Genomic DNA, 20,782 nt, shown 5'->3' on the forward strand with positions numbered 1-20,782 from the left:
GTGATCACCCACGCTACTCAAGGCAGGTATTCTCTCCCTGGGATTTCCTGGAGACTCATGTCTGCAAAGTTAAGCATTGAGTCTGTGCCTCCTACCCAAGGGGCACGGAGAGACTGGGAGGTGGCAGGGATATTGCCAACCTGAACTGAAGGGGTGCTCTAGCGTGAGGGAATCAGAAACCCCCTCAGGAGGCAGCAGCACCATCTCAGTCTACCAACACTGCAGGGTCCCGAAACCTGAGCAGAAAGAGGCTGTTGGAAGCCATTGCCTATCTGGGGCTAAAGAGCTTCCTTCCAGATGAATACTGAGCTCCCCATGGAGAGGCAGCGGCAAGCAGGTGTTGTTATTCCCATTTGATGACATGAGAATAAAGAACAGAAAGAGGGTGTGTTCCGTCCTCTAAGGTAGGGTCTTGACTCCTCAGATAGGACTGGCCCAGGAGGCCGTAGAAGTCATGCCGTGATATTTATTGATGAACACCAGTCTTCATCCAGACAGCATGGGGTTCAAGGGCAAGCATGACTTCCTCCTCCCTGGCCCCCCAGCCCTGGGCAGGCGCCTGGCACAGAGCAGGAACTCGGTGAATACCAGCTGAATGGAACCAAACGTGTAATTGTGTCTTGTCTCTACTGAAAAGGATGAAATCATCTCAAACGAAATATAAAACAGTCCCCCGCTCCCCAAACACTTTAATGTGGTGTTTGGAAAAATCAGCATTACCCTGGAAACCTGGGTATTTAAATGATTCTAAGGATAAGACACCTGTCCGAAGAGCTGATAGGCACTTTGTTTCATTTAGTTGCCGTGTGTTGAGGACGTCCTGCGGCACCTCACTCAATGCTGAGGAATCGGGCAGACGAGGCCCTCGTCCTCATGCAGCTGTAGGATAATGGCAGATTAAACAAGTAAACTCTATAGTAAATGAGCAATTAAAACTTTTGAAAGACCACAACAGGGAGCCAAGAGAGAAAAAGGAGGAGGCTCCCCGGAGGGGCCTCCGATGGAGTGACATTCGGGACAAAATGAAGGAAATGGGCAGGCCAGCCCCCTCACACGCATTATCTCTTGGACTGCAAGTCGCAGTTGTTATCCCCATTTTTCAGATGAGGAAAAGGAGGCATAGAGAGGGGAAGTGGCTCAGCTGCCAACCCCCCAAGGCTTGCAAGTCATCCCTGCGTCATTTAGCCTCGTGGCACTCTGTGACACCAATAACAGTGTGTTCAGTGCCACCCTTGCCTGCCGTGACACCAGCTCTCAAGCCCGTCCAGATCCCCTTGCCCTCTTCTGACCCTAGCTACGGGCCCTGGGATGCCTGGAGTGACCTCACTGGCCCGTCACTGTCCCCTGCCCCCCAGTGGAAAAGTGCGATCCCAGGTCAGAGAAACGGTTCCACGTGGGCCACAAGAATTCAAGGGAGTGGTCAGCAAAGGCTGGGGCATGGGGAGAGCTTCCCAGGGAAGGGCAGGATCCAGACAAGCCCTAAGGGGAGGAAAGGGATTCCTGCCATGGGAGGGGACACAAGCAAGGCCCAGAAACAATGAACTGAGCCAGGATGCAGAGAAAACTGCGCCCAGTTAGCAGGGAGCCCTCAGTCTGGTGGAGGGGCTGGGGCTCGGTCCTAATGGGAGGCAGGGCATTCGCACATGTCAGCAAGGAGATCTGCAGGGGGGTGAGGGGTGTTTGGGGACCAGGCCAGGGGCCACGGCTCGGTCCCCATCACAGTATCTCTTTCAGATTTCTCTTGGCAATGTGCTTCCGAGTGCCCTGCTAAGGAACGATGGGAAGTCTGCCCAGCAGAGGAAAAACGCTGCCAAGCCCAAGCCCAGGCCCCTCTGTCCAAGGCCAGGGACCTGTACCCAGGCAAGCAGGTAGGCCACGGGGCCCTTCCCAGGCACTGTGAGGTTGCACAGTCCTAGACTTCACTGCTTCTGTGGGCGTCCCTGACCAGCAGCCCCAACACAGCATGAAGTATCAGTGAGTGCCTCCTGTAGACCAGGCCCTTCCTAGTAAGCCATGCAAGCAGGGTCCCTGCTCTTGCGGAGATTGCATTAGCAGTAAGAGCATTAAACAACAAGGCGAATGAGAAAATACGAGAAAGTGACAGGCATTAGCCAGAATATTAGATCAGGAGGGCCTGAGAGTTAGTTCCTCAGGCATCTCCCAAGGTTTCTCTTCTCAGTCAGCTCTTCCAGAGGTGAGGCCAGCCAGCTTCACTTCCGTAGCTCTCCAAGGATGCACAGTCCATTACAGGAGCCACTAGCTACAGGCAACGGTTTGTAATTCTAAAAATTCTATTCCTTTATCACACTAGCCACATTTCAAGTCCTCAGTAGCCACATGTAGTTAGTGGCTACATTATTGGACAGCACAGAATTATAGAACATTTCCATTGTTGCAGAAAGTTCTGGACAATTCAAATGGACATTAGGGGCGATGTGAAATACTGAAGCAAAAGCAGGGTTTTTTTGTTTTTGTTTTTGTTTTTTAAAGAGATGGTCTCACTCTGACATCCAGGCTGAAGTACAGTGGTGTTGTCATAGCTCACTGCACCCTCAAATGCCTGGGCTCAAGTGATCCTCCTGCCTCAGTCTTCCCAGTAGCTGGAATTACAGGCATGTACCACCACGCCTGGCTAATCTATTTTTATTTTTGTAGAGATGGGGTCTCACTATGTTGCCCAGGCTGGTCTTGAACTTCTGGCCTCAAGTGATCCTCCCACCTTAGCCTCCCAAAGTGCTGGGATTATAGATGTGAGCCACTGTCCCCAGCTTAAAAGTAGGACTCTTTTAATGGGGGGGTGGGTAAAGCTCATACAATGCATATACTGAGCCTATAACCATGATTTTCTAAGATAGTCTCTTTTTTTTTTGAGACTGAGTCTTTCTCTGTTGCCTGGGCTAGAGTGCCATGGTGTCAGCCTAGCTTACAGCAACCTCAAACTCCTGGGCTCAAGCAATTCTCCTGCTTCAGCCTCCTGAGTAGCTGGGATTATAGGTACTTGCCACCATATCTGGCTAATTTTTTGTTTCTATGTTTATCTGCCTGGCTAATTTTTCTATTTTTAGTAGAGACAGGTCTTGCTCTTGCTCAGGCTGGTCTTGAACTCCTGACCTCAAGCGATCCTCCTGCCTCAGCTTCCCAGAGTCTAAGATAGTCTTGACTAAAACTCCCAGTATTTAGGACAGTTGGACAATTAAAATGTCCTAGAAATTCTAGTATTTTGATGTCGAAACTGTGGCCCAGGTCTGTTTCTTATTCTCCAAAACGGCCCACAGATCCTTTCTCAAATCACATCTTGATTTGGTGTTTGGATAATGTGTTAGGGTTCTCCAGGGAAACAGAAGTGATAGGAGTGTGTGTGTATGTGTACACGGAGGGAGAGAGGGAAGTTTATTTTGAGGAGTTGACTCACATGATTGTGGGGGCTGCAGGGCAGGTTGGAGGCCCAGGGAGAGCTGATGTAGCTGTCCTTAGTCCCATGCCAGTCTGGAGGTAGAGTTCCCTCTTTCTTGAAGGACCTCAGTCCTGTTCTCTTAAGGCCCTCAACTGTTTGGATGAGGCCCACTCACATTATGGAGAGTAATCTGCTTTACTCAGTCTACCTATTTAAATGTTAATCTCATCTAAAAAATAGCTTCACTGCGACATCTAAACTGATACTAGACTAGATATCTGGGTACTGTGGTTTCGCCACAGTGATACATAAAATTAACCATCAAAGATAACAAGATCACTCTACTTCATGGTTTATTTACTTAGCTCCCTTGGACAGAGCTTGAGGACATGCACTTTATGTGGCTCATGTGCAGACTTTGTTACTGTGACTCGTTAAGTCACCTAAACTCCTCACCCAAAGTTTCTCATTTGAGGCTGAACATTGGTGGCTCATGCCTATAATCAATCTCAGTGCTTTGAGAAGCTGAAGTCGGAGAGTTGCTTGAGGCCAGGTATTGAAGACCAGACTGGGCAACATAGTGAGACCCCATCTTTTAACAAATTTTTTAAAATTAGGCCAGGCATGGTGGCTCATGCCTATAATCCTAGCACTCTGGGGAGGATTGCCTGAGCTCAGGAGTTCAAGACCAGCCTGAGCAAGAGTGAGACCCTATCTCTACAAAAAATAGCAAAATTAGCTGGATGTCATGGTACATACTGGTAGTCTCAGCTACTTGGGAGGCTGAGACAGGAGGATCACTTGAGTCCAGGACTTGGAGGCTGCAGTGAGCTATGATGATGCCATTGCACTCTACCCAGGGTGACACAGCAAGATTCTGTCTCCAGCCCAGGCACGGTGGCTCATGCCTGTAATCCTAGCACTCTGGGAGGCCGAGGTGGATGGATCATTTGAGCTCAGGAGTTGAAGACCAGCCTGAGCAAGAGTGAGACCCCATCTCTACTAAAAATAGAAAGAAATTAGCTGGACAGCTAAAAATAGAAAAAATTAGCTGGGCATGGTGGCGCATGCCTGTAGTCCCAGCTACTCGGGAGGCTGAGGCAGGAGGATTGCTTGAGCCCAGGAGTTCAAGGCTGCAGTGAGCTATGATCGCAACACTGCACTCCAGCCTGGGCAACAGAGCAAGACCCTAATAATAAAATAAAAAAACATTTATTAAGCTTTTCATTTGTAAAGTCGAAATCTCTCCTGAACCATGTGAGAATTAAAGATGTAAAAATCTTAGCACATTGTTTTACTGAGCTGACTAAAAAAACAATCTTCAGAGAACACGGGAAATTATATCAATGTGCCTAGAAATACGTAGCAAAGTTTACAGTTGTATATCAGATAACAAGAGTATTGGGCTCAGAATGATTAAATGCCTTAGAGATAGATCTTGACTAATTAGAACAAGGGTCACTTCACTCCTATTGCTATTACAGAAAATGTTGATTAGCAAACCCTGATAAGCCGAAATCAATTCAGAGCAGATTTTTTTTACCCCAAATTTGAGTTATTTGGAATCATGAGCAAATTATGCAAAGCAAGATATTAATCTACCAATACAGTAAACTAGTTTAAAGCAAAATTTTTTTTTCCTGAGACAGTCTCACTTTGTTGCCCGGGCTAGAATGCCATGGCGTCAGCCTAGCTCACAGCAACCTCAAACTCCTGGGCTCAAGGGATCCTCCTGCCTCAGCCTCCCAAGTAGCAGGGACTACAGGCATAAGCCACCACACCCAGCTAATTTTTTTGTTTCTATTTTTAGTTGCTTGGCTAATATTTTTCTATTTTTAGTAGAGCCGGGATCTTGTTCTTGGTCAGACTGGCCTTGAACACCCGACCTCAAGCAATCCTCTTGCCTCGGCCTCCCAGAGTGCTAGGATTACAGGCGTGAACCACCGCACCCAGCCAAAGAAAATTTTCTTTTTTTTTTGTTTTTGTTTTTTTTTTTTTTTTTGTGGGGACAGGTCTCACTCTGTTGCTTGAACTAGAGTGCAGTGGCATTGTCATAGCTTACTGTAATCTTGAACTCCTAGGCTTAAGTGATCCTCCTGCCTCAGCCTTCCAAGTAGCAGGACTTGCAGGCATGTGCCACCACACCTGACTTACTTTTGTATTTTTTATAGAGGTGAGGGTCTATGTTTCTCAGGCTTAAAGCAAATTTTTCTTATACACATAAGACAAACTTAGATCCAGACTGAGTGCTCTAGAAGGCTGTTTCCTGCATGGTATGTCTCCTCAGTTACTGTGTACAGGGCTCCAAGAAGTTAACAAGATCACTCTAAACCAGGTGGCACTTCTAGGAGGAAGGACATGGGCATACAGTTAAACAGGGTGAGGAGAAGGCAAAGCCAAGGTGTCTGGATATCCGGGTGTGGATGAGAGCTGTCCCCAGTCTGAATGGCTGGGGCGTCCTTCCCCAGATCCACATTTCCCTGTTGCCAGCCTCCCCCAGGCCTTGGCCCTGGGCCCTGCGAGACTCCTGCTGCGGAGGCAGCTGCCTCGGTTCAGCCACCTGTTTGCAGGGAGAGGCCCCACAGGAAGAAAACTGGAAACCACACAGATCTCCGCGGCGGTTTCCTCTGGATCTAGCCGCAGGCAGCAGTCCCAGGGCCACTCTGAGTCATGGCTGGGGCTGCTCAGGGTGGTGACCTGCAGGTATGCGGGGCCCTCCCTGCTGTGGGGCCTCCATCAGGGTCTACCCCAGGCCCCAGTAGGAGGAGCAGTTTTGGGCAACCCCCTCCGTGAGCCATTTTCCATCCATCTTAAGTCTACTGGGGCTCTACCATGTGCCAGGCCGTATGACAGGACCTGGGGACACAGCAGTGGCCAAGACAGGCACAGTCCCTGCCTCCAGGCAGATGCTAAACCAATAACAGATCACAGTTGTGTTAGATTCTGGTAGCAGTATGTGTTAGGGGACTCTGACCCAGAGTATATGTGGAGGCGGCTAGTCAGGGAAGGGACATGTCAGCCAGGAAGTGAAGGATGACGCTGAGTGAGCCAGGCAGAGTGGGGACCATTCGGGGGACAGTGTGTGCAGCTCAGTGGCTCAGCCCCTGGGGATACAAGGCCAGGGCTTCCAGGAGGGGAAGGGGCCCGTCTTATCAGAGAACACCCTCCACGAGACTTGCTTCACGTACTTGAGCATAAGGTATTTCCCTGCACCCTGGGCCGGCCAGGCCTGTGCTGCAAACACAGCTCAGAGGAGAGACCCCTGGGGAGCTCCAGGCTGGCTTCACTGCAGGGGTCTCCACGCGTGTCTGGGAGGAGGCGTGCGGTCTGGTCCATTTCCAGAATCGGTCTCTGTCTTCCCACGTCCACCCAGAGCGGAGGCCCTTCAGCCACACGGTGTCCGACCCCTCAGTCCTTGCCTGTCCACCTGCCTCCACCTCCCCCGTGTCCTGGGGTCCTGGCTCCATCTAGAGGGCATCCCAGAGTCCCCTGAGGCCTTGGTTCCTTCAGGAGCATCTGAGAAGATGAGCCTTTCTGCCTCACAGCTGGATGTGTTGCTGTGCGCACAAGTCTCTCCAGAGACCCTGACGGAAAAAGGACAGGAGGGCTCTGGGGTGCCCATAAAGTGGCTTCCGGCAGCTACGGAGGGCACATTTTTGAGGCCTAGAAGGCCCTGGAAGGCAGAGGGAGGTCTTGTTAGACTGGGTGGGCTGATTGCTGAGGTGGGTGAGGGGAAGTGAGTCCTGTGCTGAGGGTGCTGCTTGGCACCTGCTGCCCAGCCTTGGAACTGGGCCTCGTGGCCGACACGTCCTCGGGACCGTTCCCGATGTGGCTGGGGACTTAGGCTACCTCCGGCTCTGTGACCCGGGCCAGTCACTCCCTGCCTGACCCTCAGCCTCCCAGGGCGTCTGAGCCCTACCTGAGACGTGCTGCTGCCGCCCAGCCTGCGAGACGAGGTGGTGTGGCCAAGAGCTGTGCCCTCACTGCCCAGCCGAGTGCCCAGTCAGGGCGCCTCACTGCACAGTGGAGACGTGACTGCCTCGGGCAGCGGACAGGGCTGAGTAATGGGGTGCACAAAGCCCCCTCAGCAAGTGATGGCAGGGTGGCTGACCAGGACATGTGGTGGCCTCTGTGTGACTTGGGACCTGGGACCCAGCTGCTGGCCTTTGCTGAGTTTCCAGCCTTCGGAGCTAGTCCACGCAGTGCCCGTCCCATCAGCACCTTCCAGAAGCTGAGCTCAGGCCCATGCTGACCCCTGGTTAGAGCTGTAGGTTTTAAGTTTTCTGAGCCTCCCTCGGGGTGCCTGTGGCGGGGGCTGACGATGGGCACCAGACCCCGGCCAGACTCCTCTGGACCTCACGTCTCTGTCCCTCCATCCAGAGAGAAGCAAGGCCACAGCCGTGGCCCTGGGCAGTTTCCCTGCAGGTGGGCAGGCTGAGCTGTCACTGAGACTGGGGGAGCCGTTGACCATCGTCTCTGAGTAAGTCCGCGGGCACTGGGTCCCTAAAGACGCACTGATGGGAGAAGGGGCCCATCCCCCCAGCAGAAAAGCACAAGACCTTGAGTGAAGTGCTCCCCTGTGACCGTGTGCTGGGATTTCCGGCAGCTTGACACACCCACAGGGAGAAGCAGTGTGTGTGCAGGCCCCTGGGCAGGCGGCCTTGAGTCCATGCCGTCGCCCACCAGCCCCAGCCTGGCCCAGGCGGCGCCGGACTGGCAAGTGCAAGGAAGCCTGGGAAACAGGTGGGACGGGTGGCCGTGGGACTCAGCCTGAGAGGGTCCTTGTACACCCTGAATGTGAGGTTCCCACGGCCTTGGCTCTTCTGAAAGAGGTGCCTCCTCCTCTCTCGCCAGGGGTGGAGACTGGTGGACGGTGCTGTCGGAAGTCTCGGGCAGAGAGTACAACATCCCCAGCGTCCACGTGGCCAAAATCTCCCACGGGTGAGTTCTCCCCACAGGCCTGCCTTGGGGAGCTTCCTGCTCTCTCCTCCACAAGCATCGCCTTCCGCCAGCCCTGCGGTGAGCGCAGCTGGGCACCGGGAGAACCCCAGGCCTGCCCACAGCTTGTTCTAGCACAGGGTGGCCTGGGGGAGCCCCCTAGAGGACTTGCGAGGTCTGGGCTCGGGAGGGTGGCCAGGATCTGGTGGGGGAGAACGCTGAGAGGGACGTGCCGGGATGGGAGCAGTCTGCGTAAATGTCTCCAGGCGAGGAGACGGGGACAGCTCTTGGCCAGGCGAAGGCTTGGAAAGGAGAGTGGACGGAATGGGGTGCTGGGGCCTGGGCAGTTACAGGAGAGAGGCTGGGATCACCCTCCCACAACCCCCCAGGCCACTTGGGAATGAGGTTTCCAGGCAGAAAAAGCAGAGGCTGACCCCATGAAGAGGTCCTCCCAGGCCCCTGGAGCCAGGACCAGGAGGACAAAGCTGGAGTGGGCCTCGGAGACCCGAGGACAGATCTTTGTGGTACAGATAGAACTTTTAGAACTTTGAGGCCCAAAGATGGAGGGCCTTGTCAGGGTCACACAGGGTGAGGGTGGGGGCGGGGAGGGTCCCAGTAAAGTCCTACCACACCCCCAGCTGACTCTGTCCTCTTCTGGTGTTCCTCCTCCAGGTGGCTGTATGAGGGCCTGAGCCGGGAGAAAGCCGAGGAACTGCTGCTGTTACCAGGGAACCCCGGAGGGGCCTTCCTCATCCGGGAGAGCCAGACCAGGAGAGGTGGGTGAGCTCAGCCCCACCCTACGCCCTCCCTGTGGGAGTCCTCAGGGAAGGAGCCTACAGATCCCCCCAGAGAATAGGCTCTACCTCACCCCTAAGCTGTGCAGTCACTCAGCCCCAGCTCCATGCTCAGGCTGTAGGGACTGCTGGGGAGAAGATGGGGACAGGCTACAAGGGCAGAGGAAGGTGGCTAACTCTGGAGCAATCAAGGGAGGCTTCCTGGAGGAGTGGGCTGTGAGTGAAAGCTTGCAGGATATTCCTTGGGATCCCAGGCTGCAAGACACAGTAGTGCTGGGCTGGACCAAGGGGCAACAAGAGGTTAGGAGAAGCAAGCAAGGCCCCAGCCCGGACGGCCTTGGATGCCAGGCTGAGAAGCTTGGGTTTTTTCCCTGAGGCAGTGGGAGTTGTTACTCAGCAGAGAGCTGCAGTTGTGTGTATGTTTTGGGGGGAAAATGAAACGCTGCAGTATAGTGACTCTCTGAGTGTGTTCTGTGGGCCACTTGCTCAGAGATAGAGCAGCGGATGGGAAGGTCAGTTTGGGGAACACGAAAAATCATATCCTTCTCTGAGAGAATCACAATCCATGGTGCTACAGGACTTCTTAGTGCTTTGCCTTTGTCTATTTGGGCATTTCCCAAACACTGTTTTATTTTTTAATTATTTCTATTTTTTAGAGACAGGGTCTCCTTCTGTCACCCAGGCTGGAGTGCAGTGGTGTGATCATAGCTCACTGTAACCTTGAACTCCTGGACTCAAGCCATCCTCCCACCTTGGCCTTCCAAGTGGCTGGGACTACAGGCGTGCTACCATGCCTGCCTCCCACTTTGAACATCGTGCAGCACCCAGCAATATTCACTTGATATTCATTCAAAAAAGTGCTTCTCAAGTACCTACTATGTGGGGAGGCTTTAGGGAGACAAAGGAGCCTACTGTATGTGCCAGGCCTTAGGCACCTCTGGTGAGTGAGGTGGGTGGGGTGCTTGCTCTCAGGAAGCTTCCGGCTCACTGGATGCCAGTGTTCCATGGGACACTTTGGGAAACACAGAACTATTTGAGATTTGTATTGATGCCAGGGCTTTTCCCTTGAATGCCAAGAGCCAAGTGTGATATGACTTGGGGGTGGGGATAGGAGGCCAAATGTGAAGGGCTGGAGGACCTGGCCTTGGTGTTGGGCAGTTCTGCCATGGTGCTGCCGTGAGAGTCCATCAGCAATAAAGCAAAAACCTGCATTTCTAAAAGTGGGTGTGAGGCCGGGCACGGTGGCTCATGCCTGTAATCCTAGCACTCTGGGAGGCCCAGTTGGGAGGATCACTTGAGCTCAGGAGTTTGAGACCCCTGTCTCTACTAAAAATAGAAAAATTAGTCGCGTGTTGTGGTGTGTGCCTGTAGTCCCAGTTACTTGGGAGGCTGAGGCAGGAGAATCACTTAAGCCCAGGAGTTTGAGGTTGCAGTGAGCTATGATGCCACTGCAGTCTAGCTGGGGTGACAGAGCAAGACTCTTGTTTCAGAAAATGAATGAATGAATGAATGAATGAGGTATGAATAGCTCACAGCAGGGATCCAGGCTCAGCCAGGCAACTGGGACTTATAATATAGTCACAGGACTTCCCTACCGTGACCAGAGATGATTCCTCCCTCCCCAAGACATGATACGATTCTGATCTCTTGGCAAAATGTTGAGATGTTGGCAAAGTCTCTGTGACTTAGACACAGCTAGAAAACCCATTATAAGTTATCTCATGGGCCGGGCACGGTGCCTCACACCTGTAATCCTAGCACTCTGGGAGGCCCAGTTGGGAGGATAGCTTGAGCTCCGGAGTTTGAGACCAGCATAAGCAAGAGTGAGACTCCATCTCTACTAAAAATAGAAAAAATAGCCAGGAGTGGTGGCACATGCCTGTAGTCCCAGCCACTGGAGAGGCTGAGGCAGGAGAGGATTGCTGAGCCCAGGAGTTTGAGGTTGCTGTGAGCTAGGCTGACGCCACAGCACTCTCTAGCCTGGGCAACAGAGTGAGACTCTGTCTCAAAAAAAAAAAAAAAAACAAAGTGGTAGAAATTTTTAAAAATGTAAATAAAAAGTCATCTTATGGATCTTCCTCTCTCTACTGTACAGATTAAGAGACTGGCCCAAAGAGGGGTAGGAACATGCCACATTGCATATTCATTATGGGACTTCTGCTACCTCAGGTGCAGGGCCTTCGCAAGCTAAGCACAAAGTTGATAAAGTCTCTCTCTGATGGCCCTACCTCCCTCTGAGCTGCTGCCAAGTCCCTTAAGGTAGGGGCAAAGAGGGAGGTTGAAGGAGCAGCAGTGGCCACATTTGTGGTAGGCCATTTATTTGTTTTAGAGATGAGGTCTCGCTTTGTGTCTCAGGCTGGGGTATGATGGCATATGCCAGCTAATTTTTTATTTCTTTAGAAACGGAGTCTTGCTATGTTGTCCAAGCTGACCTTGAACTCCTGAGCTGGAGCAATGCTCCCGCGGTAGCCTGCGGAGTAGCATGCTGGGCTCTGTGTTAGGCGCTTTAAGTGTCTTAAAACAATTCTGTTGTCTGCATTTTGCAGATGAGAAAACTGAGGCTTAGAGAAGAGAAACAATTTGCCCGGGGACACTGAGCTAAGTTCAGAGGTAGGATTCAAACCCAGCCAAGGTTCATCTCCAGGCACCCAAGAAAGGCCCACGTGGGTCAATAAGGTTGGATCCGCAGGCACAGTGACAGGCTAGGGAGGAGGGACCGAGTGAGGACAGACCTGGTGCCTGCCCTGATCTGGACTGCGATGGGCTGTGCAGGTCCTGTTTTCTCCACCTCAGTCCTCCCTCCTAGGACCCCTCCAGTTTGTCTTTGCCTCTCCTCCCCTTCCCTCTCGAGCTCCCTGGGGCCACCCCTCCCCAGCCCCTCCTGCTATTTTCCAGGTGGCATCAGCAACCCCCCCCACACACACACTCATAGGCTGGCTGGGGGGGAGGGGGCAGCCCAAGTGCAGCCACTGCAAACAGGAAACCACAGCGGTGGTGCTGAGTGGGACAGGGCCCCGCTGCAGACCTGACCCGGTGAGCTTGAGAAGCCACAGGAAGTGCTCCGAGCTCAGCTGCCCCACCCCCACCCCTTCTCTGGCCTGGTTCAGCCCCTGAGAGAGTATAGTGACCAGCACTCAGCCCCTGACCCGAGAAGGCACGTAGACCAGGCGGAAACCGGTTGAGTGAGAAAGGAGAAAACCAGTAAAGATATCCACATAATTACTGGGATTAAGGTCCCCATAGCCAACTCCAAAAGGGGATAGGTCAGAATGCAGCTCTCATTATCAAAAAAGGGAAGAAATTTGTCAGTTCTCCAGGAGAGGTAAAGAGTTCCCCTGGTTAACTTCTTTTTTTTTTTTTAATTTAATTTTATTTTTTGAGACAGAGTCTCACTCTGTTGCCCAGGCTAGAGTGGTCAGCCTAGCTCACAGCATTGGGTAACTTCTAATCTGTCACTGGAGCTTCCTTTTGGGCAGTGTTTGTCAAGCTGCAGGTCATGACCCACTCGTGGGTCCAGAAATCAGTTTGGTCCGGTGATTATAGACCTGTGGGCCTCAAACCTGGGGTGTGATCAGATCCACCTGGGGAGCTTGTTGCCCTAAGGCCAGCTGGGCCCCCACACCCAACATCGCCAGTTCAGTCGGTCTGGGGGGGCTGGAATTTGGCCGTTCTAACAAGTTCTCGGGTGATGCTGATGCGGCTGGTCTGGGACCACACTCGAGAACGGCTGATCTAGACCTTGGCTGCACATTGGACTCACCTGGGGGAGCTTTAGGCACTACTGATGCCCACACCCCACCCCAGAGCTTCTGATTTAATTGGTCGGGGATGTGGCCTGGTCTCCGGATGCTGTAGAAGCCCCCCAGGTGATCTCGATGCGCAGCCAGAGTCAAGACCCACCGCTTTGGTGGACCCGGACCTGTGTAGCTACACAGGTCCGCTGTGTAGCGTGTGGTGAAATAGAGCAGAAAACATCTGGGAGCGTGACTGTGGTTGGAAAAATACTGCCTCGAGAAACTCTTGTTTCAGACATTTGTAAGGTAGTGTATCCTGGGTCACAGTGTAAAATTTCATGCTGTGGTTTGACACCACAGCTCTAGGGGCTGAGTGACGTCCCAGAACAGCGGTTCTCACACCTGGGTGTACGGGGATCCTCAGGGGAATTGTTGATGCCGCAGACGCTTGGGCCCCGCCGCAGACCTGCGTCGTTGGACTGTTGCCAGTGGAGGTTGGAAATCTGCTTCCTTGACAAGTTCTCTGGATGGTTCTTCTGTTCTCTTAAGTTTGAAAATACACTTGCAACCTAGGGAACCCAGAACCAGGTAATAGGAGACAGTGTCTAACCTTTACCTCATGCATCTTGTCGTACCGTAACGGGAGTTGGCCGGGGCTGAGTGATGCCAGGACCGGCCCAAAGTCTGGGTGCGCATCTGGGATGGGGATTCTCTAGGGGCTTCGAGCCTGTGTGTGGACCAGGGAGGAAGGCCTGGCCTCTCAGCTACCAAGAACGCTGACCAGACTCTGGACGGGGAAGACCGTTGTCCTCCCCAGTGTCCCTCTGATGCACCTGGTTGTCACAGGCCTGGGAGTCATGGCCAGCCTCAAGTCGGGCCTAAAATTCTGGTTTGTGACGAGGGCCCTGAAGACTTTGTGGAGGCCACAGGGCTGTTCCAGAGGTCAGCACAGGGTCAGGGACAGGCCCCACAGCATCGCCCCCTCGCATTCCTGCTGTCCACTCTGTGTTCTGCATTGTGGCTGCAAGGGAGACTGAGCAAGACGTGGTTCCTGCCCGCAGGGGTGCAGCTCTGCCCACTCTGGCATCTGGGAGACACTTCCTGGACATCTCCTCCAAGTCGGGCCTGCTCAGCCGCGGTTCCTGTCCTCAGGCTGCAGCGGTGGAGGGTGCGGGGCTCAGCATCCCTGCCCACAGTCTAGTTAGCAAGGTGGACACCAAACAAGTAATAAGAAAGCGTCCGAGGGTGAGAAGGGCCAGGAGGAAACGCTAAAGCAGCGCGAGGAGGGAGAGGACGTGCCTGAGTCCTCGGGCGCGTCTGCTGCGGGAGCCCACAGGCCTCCGGGGGGCCGGGGCAGGGAGAGAGTCAGGTCACGCAGGGACTTTCCAGGGAGAGGACTTTGAATTTTAAGTGTGACATGACCTGACCCCTCGCGGGCTGCAAGAGAGGTTTGCAGGGGGTGGGGTGGAAGTGGGAAGCTGCCGTGGACGGACGCTGTCTGGATGTGCTCTGACCACAGCCAGCAGGGTGCTCTGTCAGGTTGGATGTGAGGTGTGGCAGAGAGAAAGCCATCGGGGATGCTTGGGTGAGTAGGGGAAGGATGAGTCAGGACCATCCCTCTGGAGGCTCACAGTTGAGCATGTGTGGGGGGTGGGTTCAGAGACAGACGGCAGCAGAGTGGGACACAGGTGCCACAGAGCACTGGTGGCTGGCAAGCCCAGAGCTGGGGCGTCTCCCAGGCAGGGAAGGCATTCGGGAAGTTGTCTGAGCAGAAGTGAGCTGTAGAAGGAAGGTTGGGGTTATGCAGGAAGAGTATGAAAGGAGTAGCACGAGCGAAGGGCCAGAGGCCCGATGAGGGTTGCTGGGCATTTGCTACATGCCAGACCCTGTGCTCAACAGCTGCCTCACCTCCCAAATCCACATGGCAAGCTGGTGACACTGGGACACTTATCATCCCCCTTCACAGATGAAGAAACAGATCTGAGAGGTCAAACAGCGTGCCGGAGAGACACATCTAGGGAGTGTGGGTAGCAGGGGTGTGATAGTATGTGGCTCTGTGTGGTATTGGAACCCAGGGAGTCCAAATTATAAAGGAGATGTCCTTGCTGGGTACAGTGGCGTGCACCTATAGTCCCAGCTACTCGGGAGGCTGAGGCGGGAGGATCACAAGCCCAGGAGTTTGAGTCCAGCCTGGGCAACATAGTGAGACTCTGTCTCTAAAAAAATAAAACAAGTTTATTTTAGAAAAGATGTCCTGGCCGGGCGCGGTGGCTCACGCCTGTAATCCTAGCACTCTGGGAGGCCGAGGCGGGTGGATCGCTCGAAGTCAGGAGTTCGAGACCAGCCTGAGCAAGAGCAAGACCCCATCTCTACTAAAAAATAGAAATTATCTGGCCAACTAAAAATATATATAGAAAAAATTAGCTGGGCATGGTGGTGCATGCCTGTAGTCCCAGCTACTCGGGAGGCTGAAGCAGTAGGATTGCTTAAGCCCAGGAGTTTGAGGTTGCTGTGAGCTAGGCTGATGCCATGGCACTCACTCTAGCCCGGGCAACAAAGTGAGACTCTGTCTCCAAAAAAAAAAAAAAGATGTCCCGGGCCAGGTGTGGTGGCTCATGCCTGTAATCCTAGCACTCTGGGCGGCTGAGGAGTAGCCTGAGCAACAGAGTGAGACTCTGTCTCAAAAAATAAAAAAGATGTCCTGAAACTGGGGGAGAGCAGAAGGTTTTGGGGACTGGCTGGGGCACGCAGTGAGAAGAAACAGCAGAGACTACCAGGAAGGGAGGGCAGGCCAGGATCAGCCACAAGTGGCCTTGGTAGGTGAGCTGTCCCCACAGCGGAGCTGGCAAAGCTGAGCCCACCAGCTATTAATAGATCCCCAATATAGCAGCTCTTTCTGGTTCTAATAACTGTGGTGACAGTGGCCAGGGTCTGGTAGCTAAAAAACCATGCAAAGGATGTAAAGTCTTGGTCACTAGTTCAGCTGGGTTGGTTGGCCTTCTGGGCCTATTTTCAGATATGTAGCCCTTTTCCAACCACAGAGTTTTTTCAGGGTCATAGCATAGCTGCGCACTGGTGTGTGCCTGTAGTCCCGGCTAGTCAGGAGGTTGAGGCAGGAGGATCGCTTGAGCTCAGGAGTTTGAGATCAGCCTGGGCAACATAGCGAGACCTCATCCCTAAAAAAGAAAAAAAAAATTAAAGAGTTCGAAGGGCTCCCAGAGTGAAGCAAAGAGAACAAAGAAAAGGAAGCAGAGACCCTACGCCACATTTCTGAGACTATATTGACTTTGTATTACCTTGTTAAATTCAGTTTTTAGTTTTAGTAGCTTTTTTTGTAGATTGGTTAGAATTTTCTACATATATGATTGTGTTGTCTGTGAAGAAAGGCATTTACATTATTTTCCAATCCATATACTTTTTATTTCTTTTCTTTGCTGTATTGCACTTACTAGGTCCTCTAGTACAACATTGAGTGGAAATGGTGAAAACATTATTGCTTTGTTCCCCATTTTAGAAGGAAAAATTCAGTCTTTCCCATTAAGTATGAGGTTATTTGTAGATTTTTCACAGATGCTCTATATGAGATTGAAAGTACCCTTCTGTGTTAGGCCAGAATAATGTTCCCCCCAAAGATGTCCAGGTCCCGATCCCCAGAACCTGTGTGTGTTACTTTGCAATGCAAAACAAGTTTGCAGATGCGATTAAGTTAAGGATTTTGAGACAGGGAGATTATTTTGGATTATCCAGATGGGTCCAACGTAATCACAAGTCCTCTTATAAGAGGGAGGCAGGAGGGGCAGAGTTAGGGGAGATTGGAAGATGCTACTGGCTTTGATGATTGAGGAATGGGCCACGAGCCAAGGGGTGCAGATGGCTTCTCGAAACTGGAAAAGGCAAGGGAATGGGTTCTCTGCTAGAGCCTGCAGAAGGAACACAGCCCTGCTGTCGCCTTGATTTTAGTCCAGTGAAACCCATTGCAGACTTCTGACCTCCAGAACCGTAAAATAATAAATTGTTATTATATTAAACCTATAAATTTATGGTAACTTGCTACAGCAGCAGAAAACTAATATACGTTGTATTAATAGTTTTCTGTTGTTTTTTAATCATGATGGAGGCCAGGTGGTACGGTGGCTCACGCCTGTAATCCTAGCATTTTGGGAGGCTGAGGTAGGAAGATCCCCTGAGGCCAGGAGTTTGAGACCGGCCTGAGCAAAATGAGACCCTGATTCTACCAAAAAAGAAATAGAAAAATTAACCAGGCATGGTGGCTCATGCCTGTAGTCCTAGTTATTTGGGAGGCTGAAGCAGGAGGATCTCTTGAGCCCAGGAGTTTGAGGTTATAGTGAGCTCTGATGATACCACTACACTTTAGCCCCAGCAACATCAAGACCCTGTTCTCAACAATTCTCATTTTTTTTTTTTTTTTTAAATCTCCTTGCTTTGACCTCCATGCAGTTTTGGTAATTTGTATCTTTTAAGGAATGTGTTGATTTCATCCACATTGTAGAATTTACTAGCATAATCCATAGAAAGTACATAGTAAGCACTCAATGAATGAAAGCTACAGATAGCTTTAAATCATGTAGATGATAACAATAGATTGTTACTATTATTTCACTCAGCATCCTCTTCCCATTTGGCTTTGATCAAGTGTTGGCTTAAGAAATGAATCTAACTTTACAATTTATAAAGGCTCTCATATGCATCCTTATCTGCTGAAAACTGCTATTGGAGGCCTATGTATTATATGATTTTGCGTATTGTCTTTTTTCTCTATTCATTTTTCAACATGTGCTTTCCTCTTTTAGCCAGTTTTTGTTTTCTTTTTTGTTTTTGTTTTTGTTTTTGAGACAGAGTCTTGTGGTCACCCCAGGCTGGAGTGCAATGATGTAATCACAGCTCACTGCTGCCTTGAACTCCTGGCCTCAAGTGATCCTCCTATCTCAGCCACCCAAGTAGCTGGGACTATAGGCATTTACCACCATGCACTGCTAATTTTTTTTCTTTAATTTTTTGTAGGGACTGGGTCTTGCCAAGTTGCCCTGGCTGCTCTCAAACTCTTGGGGTCAAATGATCCTTCTGCCTCAGCCTCCCCAAGTGCTGGAATTACAGATATGAGCTATTGAACTAGCCCTTTTTGATTTTTAATCAAAAGCATACTGGCACCTACCTGTGATCCTAGCTACTTGGGAGGCTGAGGCAGGAGGATCACTTGATTGAGCCCAGTTCTGCCTGGGTGACAAAGCAGTAACTTGTCTTTAAGAAAAAAAAATTTTTGTTGAAACCTAGCAAACTGTACACTTTAAATGTGTGTATTTTATTACATGTAAATTTATACCTCATAAAGTATACTTAGAAAACTAAAAATGCCAAACTGGAAAAATCCTCCCACACATACCAGTGTATTAATATATAATGTACACATATAGGTCAGAGAGTAATAATAAAACTAACATCCATGTACCCACTTGCCAACGTAAGAAATTGTACAATAACAAACCCTTTGAAGCCTCTTGCATGCTTCAGTATTAATCATTCAGTTGCTTTTCTTCATAGCTTTGCCATACATGTATCCCTGTGTAACATGGTCTTAGCTGTGTTTGAACTTGAAATAGAATCCTGTTGAACATACGCTCCATGACTTGTCTCTGCTCATTATTTCCAAGATTCATTTATGCTTATGTAGCAGTTATTAATTTTTACTGTTGTATATTATTGCATTCTGTAATCCATTTAATCTATTGTGCACAAATGGGCTGTTTGCAGTTTTGGCTTCTATAAACTGTGCTGCTGTGAATATTCATGTCTGTGTGTTTCTAAGGTAACATGCCTAGGATGGAACTGCCAGGTTGTAAGGTATGTGCATGTTCCATTCAGCTAGTTTATGCCAAACTGTTTCCAAAGTGGCTTGGACTTATTTCTCTTTCCACCAGCAGGGTGAGAGGTCCTATTTCTCCACCTCCTCGCTGACATCTACTTGACATTTCATATTCTAACGCTTCTGCCACCTGAGTCTTTGTAAGAACAGCCAACACTTCGTGTTCATTGACAGTGTGCCAGCCCCCATACTGAGGGCATCGTGTGTATGACCTGACTTCATCCTCACGAGAGCCCCATCTATTATGAATGTGTTATTTATGGCCAAGACAACAAGTCTTTGTCCTGCCCCTGCCCGAGACACTTCCCTTTTGCCTGGGCCCTGTGGCCATGTCTCTTCTCCTCTTTCCCTTAACCTGGGTCGGGTTGGATCCCAACAGGGCCTCAGTGCCACCCCTGGACCCCTTCCTCCTCAGGCTGTTACTCGCTGTCCGTCCGACTCAGCCGCCCCGCATCCTGGGACCGGATCAGACACTACAGGATCCAGCGTCTTGACAATGGCTGGCTGTACATTTCACCTCGCTTTACCTTCCCCTCCCTCCAGGCTCTGGTGGACCATTACTCTGGTACGGCCTTCCCTTGCCTCCATGTGTAGACTGGGATGAGGGGTCTGGGGTCGGGGGGACAGAGAGTTGTGCCCTTAGACATTTTACCTGCTAGAGAATATCCAGACAGGAGGGCCTCCCCTATCTTCATGCCAGTCCTGGTGCCAAGAAATGCAGGCGGGTACCCCCGTCTTCATCCCGTGCCCTGACAGAAAAGCCAAAGCCACAGACGTGTGACCTAGCCCACCAGACCAGACCAGTCCAGTCTGGTTCTGATTCAGAGCCCCAGCCGCAGGCAGAGTTGTCTCCCTAGGAACTAGGCCGAGCCGGTGCTGTGTGGAATTCAGTTCTGATTCTTAGCATTTCCAGGTGCCTGTACGTTAACGGGTACTGGAAGATGAAGTCACTAAGGCACAATGTCAGGAGGGCAGAGAGGGAAGACCACTCCTGGGAAAACTAACTGATCGGAGGTTTTCTGCAGGGCCACTCCCTGCAGAAGTAAATACTGAGTGTTACAAGTACAGACTGAGCATTCCTTAGCTTTCTTTTTCCCAAAGCACTTTCGTAACCAGAAACTAGGGCTCAGAGAGGTGCATTAACTTACCTGAAATTACACAGTGAATTAAGTCTCCCAAAACTTAGCCCAGAATGACCTTTGACTGTATCTCAGCCTCCATGAAACTAACATCTGGGGTCTCATGTCCTATCACTCTTTGGTGACCATTGCCCCCACCTGCCAAGTGTGGAAAGCTGTCAGGGCGAGGGTTGTTGGGGGGAAGCCGGGCTGGAGTCAGCCATGTGAGGGTCTAGGTCTCTTCCTCAGAGCTGGCGGATGACATCTGCTGCCTCCTCAAGGAGCCCTGTGTCCTGCAGAGTGCTGGCCCACTCCCTGGCAAGGACATACCCCTACCTGTGACTGTGCAGACAACACCACTCAACTGGAAAGAGCTGGACAGGTGAGGAGACTCCTGGAAACATCAAGGTGAAGCCAAGAGTAAGAAGGACGCACCCCTGGGAACACCCACAACCCAGAATGGGCCTGGCCTGCTCAGGGACGCCTGGGAGCCAGAGAGCACTGACTGGAGGCCGTAGCCCAGCCCAGGCTCAGCAGGTGATGGTCAGGGGGGTTGATCTGAAAAACCTGTGAGTTTTTCAGCCGGAGCAACTTGGAGATAGGTTTTGACAACAGCGCACTGTGTGGGAAGCACAGGGAGGAGGAAGAGGCTCCTTGACCCAGCTCTGTTCCCCTGTCCACAGCTCCTTCCTGTTTTCTGAAGCGTCTGCCACAGGGGAGGCATCTCTTCTCAGTGAGGGTCTTCGGGAATCCCTCAGCTCCTACATCAGCCTGACTGAGGATACGTCTTTCGACGATGTCAAGGCCCAGAGCACAGGCCGAAAGGGAAACCAAGCCTGCAGCACCTGGAACCCCAACTCGGCTCAACCCGACTAAGCATCCCAGAGACAAGGCTGTGAGAGGAAGGGAGGACTGGGACACAC

At 51.4% G+C, this 20,782-nt stretch overlaps 1 protein-coding gene across 1 annotated transcript; it reads left to right on the forward strand.

The window, feature by feature from the left end:
- The first annotated feature begins 1,777 nt into the window (after positions 1 to 1,777).
- On the forward strand, positions 1,778 to 20,751 carry SLA2 (Src like adaptor 2). Its single transcript, XM_069496261.1, has 7 exons — positions 1,778 to 1,868; positions 7,775 to 7,874; positions 8,249 to 8,335; positions 9,005 to 9,108; positions 19,157 to 19,306; positions 20,109 to 20,241; positions 20,543 to 20,751. The coding sequence occupies exons 1-7, from the start codon at positions 1,778 to 1,780 to the stop codon at positions 20,733 to 20,735; spliced, it is 858 nt and encodes a 285-aa protein (XP_069352362.1). The 3' UTR covers positions 20,736 to 20,751.
- The last annotated feature ends 31 nt before the right edge of the window (positions 20,752 to 20,782 follow it).

The sequence above is a fragment of the Eulemur rufifrons genome, chromosome 20 (assembly GCF_041146395.1).
Source record: "Eulemur rufifrons isolate Redbay chromosome 20, OSU_ERuf_1, whole genome shotgun sequence".
In the NCBI taxonomy this organism is placed as follows: domain Eukaryota; kingdom Metazoa; phylum Chordata; class Mammalia; order Primates; family Lemuridae; genus Eulemur; species Eulemur rufifrons.